Below are 13,047 nucleotides of genomic sequence, written 5' to 3'. Positions count from 1 at the left end.
CAACTAGGAAAGCACTCGAAATGAGGAGGGGAGAGAGAGAGCGAGAGAGAAAAGAAAGAAAGAAAGATATATTAATGTCCTCAAAAGACCTCATGGGCCTACGGGACAAAGTACATCAAAAGAAGAAACCCATACAAGCCTATGTGGGCTGAAGCCAAGGGCGCACTAGGGCCCTTGCTGAGTGCTATGCTAAGCTAACTCAAAAATCAAAACTAAAGAGCTGAAATACTGAAAAACTGAAAGCTCAAAATCCAAACCCAGTGTTATGGTAGCTCTCCGGTGGGCTGCAAAGATATTCCGTATCTACATCTGTCAAGCTGTCTCTCACTGTGGCGGAGGACGTGGTCTCCTCGATCTCTCTATCCAATGGGCCATCTCAGCTCTCCTCAGAGGAGACCGCCAGAGACGAGGCGCCACTCTTGACATAGACTGGACCTCTGCTCCTATCACTCTCCCATGCGTGTGTGGTCTCTGCGTCCCTCGCTCAATAGCATTGCGTCGTCTCTCCCCACTGGTCCACAATTCGTGTACGGTCTCTACCTCACTCGAAACATGATGCTTCATTTTAAGCCGTAGTTATCAGCGTAATGCCTTACACTCGTTATCGTGCCAGCTATTGCAAGGTACTAAGCTGAGTGGTGGGGGGAGTAAATCGAGTGGTGTGTTGGAAAGTGTGTAAGGCGGCCTCATGGAGAGAGCAAATGATAAGGGTAGCTGAATCCTCTAAGAGTGGTATGCAGTCAATGTCTCTGAGTAAATCAGAGAGACATACACAAATCAAAGTGTATGTCATAGTAAGTAGTGTGTGTGGATGGTGTCATAGTATGTGACCTAGGAGGTGGTGTGGATATACTAAAAAACAAATAGATGTGGTCTGCTCCTGGGGGTGGTGGTGAGATGGAGAAGTCAATAATACGTGAAGTAAAGGCAAGAAATCCCATGAGATTCCATTAGATAGTCAACTACACTAGAGCCCCCCCTTGTGGGAAACAAGTGAACCCGCCTGAGGAGGGCCAGCATAACCATAGGCTGTGACCAAGTCCCGTCTGTCTGCAGGGACTCGAGACATCCCAACTTCTTCTTTCTCAACATTTGGTAATATGATAGAATCGCCACGGAAATCTAGAATTGCTGCTTGGGGGTACCTGTCCTCACGTTGAAGTCCCCAACAAGGAGAGCTTCCGCGTGGCGTGAAAAATCATGATTTCAAGGTAGAGGGCTGCGTACAGTGAGTTCTCAACCTCCTCACGTACCTCCCTAGCAAAGTGTGAGGCCTCAAGCAAGAAATAGCCAACTACAATAAAGAGGTCCTCTCGGGGGGGGGGGGGGGCTGCCGGATCCGAGCCCATAAGAACCTGGCGTGTGTATCTCATCTCTCAATGGAGATCATCTAGGTAAGGGATGATCGATACGGTACTGCCACTCCTCCCAATCCTTGAACTGCACTTGCATCCAAGGTCTCATCCAAATATGTTGCCTCCCATGTGTATCCTGTAGCGGGAGAGAGACTATCCTCACTCTCTCTCCTGCTCAATACTGCCTGCAACTGCAAGATCATGCATCCAAGGTCTCATCCAGATATGTTGCCTCCCATGTGTATCCTGTAGCGGGAGAGAGACTATCCTCACTCTCTCTCTCTCTCCTGCTCAATATTGCCTGCAACTGCAAGATGATGCACTCAATACACAAAGTGATGCTGTGGATGTGAGTGAGAGAATCAAAGGGAGAGAATGTAGTGGACCTCCGAAGAGGAAATAGATACAACTGAATAATGAATGCCCAAAAGGCTGAATACAACTGTACGAGGGGCTGAAATCCTCACTGCAAAACTAGAAGACTAGACTACCTAGAGGAGGTGAATCCTTACTAGATCCCTGAAGAGGTTGAGGCTACCTGCTGGTCTGCTACTTTGAGGCCTTGCTACTCCTATTCTAAGGCTGTGATGCCTAACTATGGGATGAAGAATGAGGGCCAAAGGCTGCCCTTTTATAGGCTGTTAGGTCAGCATGGCCGACTTGGTCAACGACAACCGCTGACCTTGGTCGGCTGGTCAACGTTGACCATTGACCAAGTCGGTCAAAAAAGTCGACGCTTTTGGGACTCTTTCATGGCACACAGGCATTGCTCATTGCTGATATATCTTTACAACATGTTTGGCTGGCAATAATGGCCATTGGCAAATCGTCAATCATTGACACACTGAGCACATATTATATGTCCATCTTGGGATTGTGGATGTGGATGTGGTGGTACCCTATTGAGTGGAATTAGCTTCTAATGCCAATTCTTGTGAGGAATTTATTGCTTATATGATTAGGGAAAGTCCAAAGACAACTTTGCCTTTTCGATTGCCCACGACTTAATTCTCTCACATGGAGTCTTATCTCATTCCAATGGTATTGTGAAGATTTGTTTATTTCTTATTGTTGTTTGTGTTACTGTTCTATAGATGGATACTGAGGAGAGTACAACTCCTCTAACTAAGACAAGGGGGAAGAGTAAAGAGAAAATAGTATCACCTCCCAAGAGGAGAGAGAGAAAAAGGAAGCAGATTGTCTAGACTAATACTAGGGAGGTCGAGGGAAATTCAGGAGTGGATTGTTAGAATTATAGATATAATTCAGCAGTGACCAATGTAATTTAATAAGCTAGTTAGGGGCACTTTTCCCTCTTTAAGCTTTCAGCTCTCAAGCTCACTCTCTCTCTCTCCGATCTCACATTTGGTATCAGAGCCAAGTTGAGCTCTTGCACCCAACCCATTAGCTCTTGCTCCTGCTGTAGCTCTTGCTCCTGCTATCGCTCCTGCTTCAACAACCCGTCCGTACAACTCGAAGTAATACAAAGCTGTCCGTACAGCGCCGTACGTTCCGTACAGGTCCGTACGGATCTGCTACTCCAAAACCTGCGTCGCTGAGCTGACGCCGTACGTACCATACCTGCTGCGCCATTGCTGTTTGTACCTGCTGTACCTTCTGTGTTATCATCACCGTACAGTCTACGTTGGCCGTACATACCTGCGCTGCCCGTACCAGCACACCTGCAATTAGTTCACTGTACCTGTCGTACAACCTGCGTCATCGCCGTACGTAGCAGATGTACATGTGCATACATTCCGTACAGCAGGTTTTCATTCCTGCTTCCGTACAGGCAGTACTTCCATACTGGTCCTGCTTCCGTACAACAGGTCGTCATTATTGCCTCCGTACAATCTCTGCTTCCGTACAGGTTCATACAGCTCGTGCTACCGTACAATTGCCGTACAATGTCGCCTTGATTCCATGCAGTTTACCGTACATCTGCAGTATGCACGGTACAACTGGTTGTACCTGCACACAAGTTCTTTCTTGCACGAGAATCTCGCATTTTTTATCTTTGGCAGGCACATCTTGCAGAAAGCCATTGTTTGGCTCAGTTTTTGGGAGTACATTTGGGGCATCTTGTTTGTTGCAAACATTGCAATCAATTTGCAGAATCTGCTTCAGAAATTTGGGGCTTTTTGGTTCTGCTTGCAATCTTGCAGATAGATCTGCAGATTTAGTCCAAACATTTGGGGCTTTCTGTTGAAATTGCAAATTTTGGGGCTTTCTGTGCTATTGCCCCTTTCTGGTTGCAATTTCAAGCTCGAAATTTGGGGCTTTCAGTTTTGCAGTACAATTTCTTGAAGAAATTTGGGGATTTAGTGATTACACTGCAATTTTGTAGTAAAATTTGGAGCTTTTGCAGACACAGGGCAATTCTTGCAACATTTGGGGCTTTTGATCAGTTTGCCCCTTTCCGGTTGCAATTTCGGGCCTATTTTGGGGTTTTTGTGTTGGGAGAGCAATTTTGGAGATTTCAATTCATACTGCCTTTCTTGAAGTGTTTTGCAGCACTTTTGGCAAGTTCTGGAGAGTTTTTGATGCTTGGACAGATTTATGACAGTGTAAGTGCAGAAATTGGAGTTGCATTTACAGCCAGTGCTTGGCTGTGTTTTTTTTGGAGTTGTGCATTTCATTCCCAGTAAGGGAATTCAGTTTTGTATCTGCTTAAATCTCTTTCTCAGATATGGCCCATCAAAATCAGAATGACTTCCAATTCGGTGGTCTTTCACAGGAAGACAAGTTGGATGGTACCAACTACTCCCCCTGGAGTTTTATGGTATGCAATATTCTAATTTCTCGCAATTTATGGGATTATGTCAATGGGGGTGAGATCCGACCAGCAGATATGGCACCTACTACCCCTCCCCAGCAAGGAGGTGGAAGAGGTCGTGCACGGGGTGCAGCTGCAGGACAAGTTGTTGGTGCAGCTACAGTCACTACTCCAGAGCAGAAGAGATGGGATTCACGGGATGCCTTAGCTTTGTCATGCATCTCTCTTTCAGTGAAAAGATTTATCATTCCGCATATCCGGTCGTGTAAGACCTGGAAGGCAGCGTGGGATATTTTAGAAAGCATGTATGCAGCCCGGAATGATGCAAGGGTATCTTTTTTGAAAAGAGAGTTAAGTAATACACCTATGGAAGAGGGTGACTCCATGTCAGTCCACCTCACAAAGCTACAGGATCTCAGAGAGCATTTGTTGAACATAGATGAGATTATTCCTGATTCAGAGATGATAACCACCACTCTGAATTCTCTTCCTGAGTCTTATCTCAGGTTCCATACCTCGCTGAACTTATCATTGAGGGGGGGTGCAAATCCTCTCACTTTTCATGAGTTGATAGGACTTCTGCTTCAGGAAGAGCAGACCAGGAAAAACTTGGCTTCACGTGCAGGTGAACAAGCTATGCTCTCAAAGTTCAAGTCAAAAACAAAAGGACAGGCTAAGACATCAGTAAATCAGCCTTCCAGTGGGTCAGGACAGCCTTCCAGTGGGTCAGGACAGCCTTCACAGAAGGCTAAAAATGATGCAAGTAAGCCCAAGAAGAAGGGTTTTTGGCATTACTGCAAAAAGCCAAGTCATCACATTGCAGAATGCAGAAAAAGGCTTGCAATAGAGAAGAAAAACAGCTCCGGTATGGCTATTTCAGATTCAGCTCCTCATGCATCTGACAGTGGGGATGCTGCAGCCAACTTTGTTGGACAGGATTATGCCTTTTTATCTTGCATTTCGAATTCTAGGCTGGCTGCTCTAGATGCTCGAGATAGTACAGCCACTTGTAATGATGATACATATGCCTTTCTGACTTGCGGTTATGACTCCTCTACGGATGCATCAGCTTTCAATGTCAATGAAACACTGAATACCCGGTATTTTGACAGCGGTGCATCCAAGCATATCACTTCTAGGAAGTGTCTCTTTACTTCCTTGCATCCACCTCCCGTCGATAAGAAAGTCACTTGTGCCAACAACTCGTCATATTCAGTACGTGGCACAGGACAAGTTGAGCTCACTGCCATTGATGGCTCAGTTTTCAGACTTTCAGATGTCTTATATGTGCCTGGTATCACCAAGAATCTTCTTTCAGTGTCCACTCTTAACAGAGATGGATTTCAGGTCATCTTTGAGGATGACAAATGTGCTGTCCGAGACAGGGAAAATGATTATGCCTTGAGATTATCTGGTACTCTGCTGCGTGGGCTTTTTCAGCTTGACCTTTTTGAGAAAAGATCAGCCCATGCTCTTGCAGTTGCTACTCCTACTGCTGCCATGCAGAATGCAGAATTATGGCATGCCCGATATGGCCACATGCATTACAACAGCTTGATGACACTTCAGAAGCACTCTATGGTTGATGCATTGCCACCCCTTGAGATACCTCCTCCACATACCTGTGAAGGGTGCATTTTAGGCAAGATGCATAGATTCCCCTTCAAAAAGGATGGTTCAGTTAAAGCTGTCCGCAAATTACAGCTTATACACAATGATGTCTGTGGTCCCATGAGGACTCCATCATTGGGTGGTCATCTCTACTTTGTTACTTTTATAGATGATTTCTCCAATTTCACTTGGGTCTATGGGCTGAAGCGCAAATTAGAAGTATTCATGGTGTTTAAACACTTTTCAGCCATGGTTGAAAATGAAACCGGACTCAAGATACAGACATTGCGCACAGATAGAGGTGGGGAATACTTGTCTGCAGATTTTGATGCTTTTCTGAAAGGCAAGGGTATTGTGCATCAGCTCACAGTGAGGCTGACCCCTCAGCAAAATGGCAAAGCTGAGAGGAAAAATAGAACTCTCATGGAGATGGACAGATGTATGCTGAAAAGCAAACACATGCCTCACAAATTCTGGCTTGAAGGTCTAATGTGTGCCGACTACATTTTAAATCGGGCTCCCACTAAGGCTTTGAAAACAAAGACTTCCTATGAGGTCTGGAATGGGAGAAAGCCTTCAGTGGATCATTTCCGAGTCTTTGGATGCCTTGCATATGCTCATGTGCCAGTGGAATTTCGGCATAAGTTGTCAGATAAGGCAATTAAGTGCATATTTGTTGGGTATAGTGCAGAAAGCAAGGGGTACCGTCTCTACAATCTTGCTACACGCAAGATCATTGTCAGTAGAGATGTGATATTTGCAGAAAATTCAGCTCACACTCAAGCTGAATTTCAGATGCCTTCTTCTTCAGAGGATGTTTTTGAGGGGTTACTACCCATTGCCTTGGGTTCCCCTGCTGATATTTCTGATGCAAATCAGAATTTACAGCCACCTCCCGATGCTCCAGTTCAGCCACAGGATGTCTTGCCACCTCCACAGGCAGTGAAACAGGTGGTTCAGCAAGAAATTGCAGACATATATGCAGCAAAAACAGTCCCAAACTGGCTGTTACAGACTCTCAGGGAGAGTAAGATTGATGCTCCATTACCTGGCAGGACTCGCAGTGCAGCAAGGCACATGGAAGGTGCTAATTCAGTGGAATCAGCATATGCAGGTACTCTTCTAGATGAGGAGGAGCCTGACACATTCGAAGAAGCCAAGGACAATGTGCATTGGATGAATGCCATGCACGATGAGTTGCAGCCCATAAAGAAAAATCAGACTTGGGATGTTGTAGACTTGCCACCAGGTCAACATGCCATTGGCACACGATGGGTTTTCAAGGTGAAACGGAAGCCAGATGGCTCCATTGACAGATATAAGGCAAGGCTGGTTGCTAAAGGCTATGCTCAGAAAAAGGGCATAGATTATGAGGAGACTTTTGCTCCTACATCCCGGATGACCACCATCCGATCTGTTATTGCAATGGCTGCACATTTTGAGTGGAATGTTCATCAGTTGGACATAAAAGCAGCCTTCTTAAATGGAGACTTGTTGGAGGAGGTATATGTCAAACAACCTCCAGGCTTTGAAATTACAGCAAATGCACTTCAGGTATGCAAGCTAAACAAAGCTTTGTATGGGCTGAAACAGGCCCCCCGTGCATGGTATGCCAAGATTCATGCCTTTTTGACCAGCAAGGGGCTGCACAATAGTCCTACTGAGAACACCCTCTACATCAAGATGGATGGGGGGGAAATTTTAGTCATCCTTCTTTATGTCGATGACTTACTGCTCACAGAGTCCAATGAAGACAAAATTGCAGATTTCAAAGCTGATTTGCAGATCAAATTTGACATGTCAAATTTGGGGCTGCTTCACTTTTATTTGGGGATCCAGTTCTCTCATGAGAGACGTGGCACTGTTATGTCTCAGTCCAAGTATGTGCAGAAACTCTTGGACAGATTTAACATGCATGATTGTAAGCCCATAGCCACTCCCATGGAGCCGGGGCTGAAACTCACAATGCATGATGCAGGAGAATTAGTTGATGCCACACTTTACAGTCAGGCTGTTGGATGCCTCATATGTCTTTGCAACACTAGACCTGATATTCAGTTTGCAGTATCTCAGGTGAGCAGGTACATGTACAGCCCAAAAACTATGCATTGGCAGGCAGTTAAGCGCATCTTCCATTATTTGCAGGGCACGAAGTCTTTTGGCTTGCTATTTCCCAGGGGGGGTGACTTGCAGATGCATGCCTACAGTGATTCAGATTGGGCTGGTGATTTAACACTAGGCAGTCCACTAGTGGCAATTGTTTCTTTTTGGGTAAATCTTGCATTTCCTGGCTGAGCAAGAAACAATCTACAGTGGCTACCTCATCATGTGAAGCTGAGTACAGGGCAGCTTTCACAGCAACAGTTGAATGTGTCTGGCTGCGACGTCTATTTGCTGATCTTCATCTGTCATTGGAGGGTCCTTCTCCAATTCTCACTGATAGTAAGAGTGCCATTGCAGTGGCAAAGAATCCAGTGTTTCATGCTCACACGAAGCACATTGAGGTTCACTATCACTATGTCAGAGAGAAGTTGCATGCAGGAGAGATCAGTATGATCTTTGTGTCCACACATGACAACGTTGCAGATATTTTCACCAAAGCACTACCACGTGAAAAGTTTGAGGCATTTCGTAGTGCCCTAAACTTATATCCGTTTGGTGATTGATCAGCCTTGTACATGACATTGGCACTGCAGGGGGGTGTTAGAATTACAGATATAATTCAGCAGTGACCAATGTAATTTAATAAGCTAGTTAGGGGCACTTTTCCCTCTTTAAGAGGTTTTTCCCCCTAATTGCAGTTAGTTCACTAACTATGGTTAGTGACTACTAAGGTTTTGTCACTTAGACAAAACCTTATCTCTCACTTTTGTGTTGTACTCTAACACACTCTTCTATTGCAACTCAGCTATCAAGCTTTCAGCTCTCAAGCTCACTCTCTTGCTCTCTCTCTCTCTCTCTCCGATCTCACATGGATATGCCTGGGAACACAAAGGATACTATAGATGTTCTCTAGACATTGCTTTAGGAGTGGTCTTTTTCCACTTCATCACGGTGGGGAGCACAATACTCCTACATCATTTCATCTGTCACATACCTACACATTTTTCCACAGACATTGTTACTACATTTTCTATTTTCAGTTAATGCTTATGTATTTCTTGTGCACATACTTATTGATCACACGTGTGTGTTTTATGTTAGTTCTTTCTTATAGACACTTAATGCATTGGTCTTCATTAGTTCCGTGATGTCACTTTATCCATGGTTTTTACATCATGAGACTTTACTATCTTAACATGATAATGGCACCTTTTTGTAGAAGGTTTGGTCACAACTGACATGTATTTATGTGTACAACCAGTCACATTACGGTAATAGGATGATAGGAGCTAGTGCATGGGGTGGATTCCACTACATGGAGTTGTTTCACTACCCATAAGGTTGTCCAAGTACTTGATGGTTATCTACCGGATCACTCTCCACCTACCAGCATGCCTCACGAGACAGCACATCCACTGGGTTTCCATACCCAACTCAAAAAGGGGATTTTATACCCTTCAACTCCTAGTGCTTTCATACGGGCCCTGGGGGAGAGCCTTGATGCATCTAGGCAGTAATGCTGAGTCTTACAAGGACACAACGAGATTACAAAGATTAAACCTCTGAGTATGATGTGGTCTCCGGAACCAATAATCTTTGAGTAAGGTTATCTGTACCTTGATCAATCACATGCAGATTAGATAGTGCACTACAAGCCGTAACTGTTGGTTTCGATTTGGGTACATTTTGATAAGCCTAGCTCAAGTTAGGGCCTTAGCAAGCTTGGGCTATAATTAAATGTTCTAAGTTTAATTGGGCATTAATCATCTGGATGAGTCCAGGGGTCATGAAGTTTATCCAATTTAAATTCTGCTGATCTCCCGTGATCCTCTGCCATCTAGAGTCACTTTCATACTTTTGATGTTTGGCGACTACCATTCCTAGAGTGCTGGAGTTGCCATCATGATTTGTATCTCTTTTCTCCACCTCTGAATCATTAGTCATCCCTATGACTGTGAGTCTAACTTTAGCAGGAAGAAAAGTGACTGTTTTAATATGCTTTCTTCCGGTCCTTGTTTTCCTGAATAGTGTTTTGCCACTTATTTTATTGTAGACACCGTCTCTAGAGAATTTTCCAGATGTGAAGGTAACAATTTTGTTTATGTGAATATGGTGCATGGAAAGAAGAAAAGAGTAATGATGGTAGCAAAATACACACATGCACATGAAAAAATCATCAACTAACCAATCAGAATTTGAGGGCTCGTCGTGGCCTTTTCTGGTACTTTCTGCATTAGTTTTGCCATTTTCAACCACTGAACTAGCTCCACAGGCACGTGCAAATCGTGCAGCAACTGATCAAATGAACTTTGCTCACCTGCTAACCTGAAAACAAAACCAAACGAACCCATTTACGGAAACGTACTGATGTCACTTGCAAGGCATAAGAATATCATGTATTTACAATACATAGGTGACTTTATAAAGTATTAGTAAGGGGGATATGAATTCTACACACAATTGCAAGGACTTAACAAGCAACAGGCAGTTCACACCTTCTTTCAAAAATTGAATCTCAGTAAAATGCATGTTAAACAAACCAAGGTGTGGAGGATCATCTATGATTGACATCACATGTACAAAAGGCTTCACACTCAGCTTATCAGACACTCCAATCGTTTGATGACAGAATTTTCATTTTAAGTTTTGCAAACCAGAAACTCCAACAGCCTTCAAATTACCTTAAATTAAGAAAGCACATTGATTCTAGGGAACTCTCCCCAAGGCCATAGATAAGGTTACATCTAACACCTTAGAATAAAACACCTTAAATCCCCCCACAATAGTCAGCAGATAGCTTTCTAAGTTTTTGCTTTACATGGAAAGTCAACCTCACCGATAACTGTGGGTGGCATTCCTTGAAACTGCCATCCTCTTCAAAAAAGCACTACAAATCTTCCCTTTGCTTATTGAAGCTGCAACCATGGGCTTGTTGACAAAATGTCGATCTTCAACAAGCAGAGCTTCAAAGAGGAATATATTCATAAGGGCCGTCTCCTTGTCATCCTAACACAAAAATTGAGATTCAGTCCACATGAATGTCTGAGTGCCAAAGAGAAGAGCTTAGAGCTTATAGAGAAAAGGGTCAGAAATATTTTCATTTGTGTGTATATAAGATATTTACCAACACGTTGCCCATGGATAAGCGAGATAATAATACGTCCAGTAACACATCATCGCCTGCTAAAGCACAAAAGCAATTTTAGCAAAGGGGTAGATATTAACATTGGCCATTCCTAGCTTGAACACATGACTACGGGGGCACACACTGGCAGTATAGATTAAACCATAATTTTGTTATTTGAAATAGTGAAAAAATTTCAGTAATATCCAGCGGGATGGTAATCAAATGAAACACATCATCTTCAATTTTAAGTGGAATGGCTCCTTCAAAACAGAACCAGGGAGTCCTCAAAATGATACACACATCCATGTGCCTATAAATATGGGTAGATTCTAAAAACAAGTGATATCTCCCATAAATTATGCCAACCTCCTCCTTTTAGTTGAGAGGAAAATTATGAAATCATGAAAATCCTGCTCGTCTATTGTGCAACTCCTGGCCATGAAGTCAATGCAACCCAAGGTAAAAACAAAATTTGTGTTACTAACAAGAGGAGAGAGAATAATTACAGCCAATGCCGCACGCCCAAGTTGTTGGAAAGGTCACCTCCCCATCTGTAAGCCCCCATATGAGGAGAGCATGGGGGAGGTGGACCTTGGATCTGATGGATGGCCACATGGGTAGCAAGATGGCTGCCATGGGGGCAGGAGTCGGAGAGATCAAAGGAGCCTTGCAATGGACAGATATGAGGGCAGGCACATGGCCTGCATTAGGCCTAGAACAGGGCGAGAAGATGGCGCAATATTGGTGGGGCATCCCAAGAGAGAAGGCGAGCTGCTTGGCAGTGTTTGCAGGCAGGAACATGACCTGCAGCAAGACCTGCAAGGAGGCGCAACAGGAGGCAGAACAGAAGCAGCACGTGGGTCAACCATTGTAAAGGCTGGTAGGGCTGGTTGGAGCCAGCCAACCAGGCCTGAAGATGGGCTGACCAGGAGGGCTGGTCCCTGCAAAGAAAGAAGGGCATGTGCCCTGGTTTTAAAGCACCCAGGAGGGTCGGTTTTGGGCAGGAGGGCCTGCACACAGGTGGCCAGGAGGGAGAGAAAGTCGGCCAGTAGGGGTCGGCTATTTTAATTTTTCCCTACTGGGTCGGTGGTGTTGTGGGCAGCCTTGCCCCATATAAAGCCCCCACATAAATGCAGAGGGCACACAGCCCCACAGGAATTGCCCACAGCACAAGATAAAGGGCATGTGGGGGCGGATCTTTGGTAAACTGGGTCGGCCAGCAAGGGGCTGACCAGTTGGTTATTTCGAGGGGCCTTGGCCCTATAAAAGAGAGGCACTTGGCCTCATTCATACATCCAGCAGACAGCACACTTCAGAGCAGCAGGAGCAGCAGCACACACTCCCTCAGACCTACATCCAGGAGGAGAGGAGATCAAGATGAGCTCACAGAGGGCTGGGACTTTGGCTGTCTTCTAGGGCAGCAAGGAGCTGAGGTCAAAGGACGGAGAGTCTACATACGCTCGAGGTGGAGCACGCGGGCTCTAGTCTAGAGATATCCGGCAGGTAGTAGAGGTACGTGGTGGTAAGAGCAAAGGACCACGCTTTAGTAGGACTTTGGATCTCTCTCTCTTTTATATTGTCTCCATAGCTTTGGATGGAAATATTTTTTCTTTTGGTAGCTCCTATATCTGGCTGGATCGTTGTCTATTGATGAGTGCACATCTATATGATGCACATAAGGTTGAGTTTGTTCGATTTCGCTGTGTGGTTTAGCAACAGAGATGTCGATTTCAAAAGCCTCTTCAGCCCATTCTCTCCCTTCCTCCTCCCCCAGATTTCTTTCTTTCACCATCCCTAACTTTGGAGAGTCTTGGAGAGTAGATGGGACAAATTACCCTATCGGGAAAGTGAAGATCCGGAGTCATTTAGTAGCTCGAAAACTGTGGAAACTGACAATGGGAGTCGAGGAGAAGCCGGAGGATGTGGTGGACAACAATGGGAGGATACCCATACCATTAGATGGAGAGGAGCTCGAAGCTTGGGAAGATAGAGATGCCCACGCCCTGACATTGATCATAGAGACTACGGCGGACTCTATACTTCCTCACATGCAGATGACAGACACGTCAGTAGAA

The 13,047-nt window shown here is 44.8% G+C and overlaps 1 protein-coding gene across 1 annotated transcript in view; it reads right to left on the bottom strand.

The window, feature by feature from the left end:
- LOC147888289 (uncharacterized) overlaps nt 1-13,047 on the bottom strand; it is a 42,074-nt gene that overhangs the window by 12,291 nt on the left and 16,736 nt on the right. The window contains exons 2-4 of the mRNA XM_087393074.1: nt 10,970-11,025; nt 10,682-10,851; nt 10,031-10,170 (exon numbers count right to left, since the gene is read on the bottom strand). Coding sequence (XP_087249200.1) covers nt 10,031-10,170; nt 10,682-10,851; nt 10,970-11,025 — 366 coding nt within the window. The remainder of the gene's footprint in view (nt 1-10,030; nt 10,171-10,681; nt 10,852-10,969; nt 11,026-13,047) is intronic.

Source organism: Dipteris shenzhenensis, chromosome 22 (genome assembly GCF_047967505.1).
Source record: "Dipteris shenzhenensis isolate YYH24624 ecotype China chromosome 22, Dip_SZ_1.0, whole genome shotgun sequence".
Classification (NCBI taxonomy): domain Eukaryota; kingdom Viridiplantae; phylum Streptophyta; class Polypodiopsida; order Gleicheniales; family Dipteridaceae; genus Dipteris; species Dipteris shenzhenensis.
This window is presented reverse-complemented; position numbering and strand designations above follow the sequence as displayed.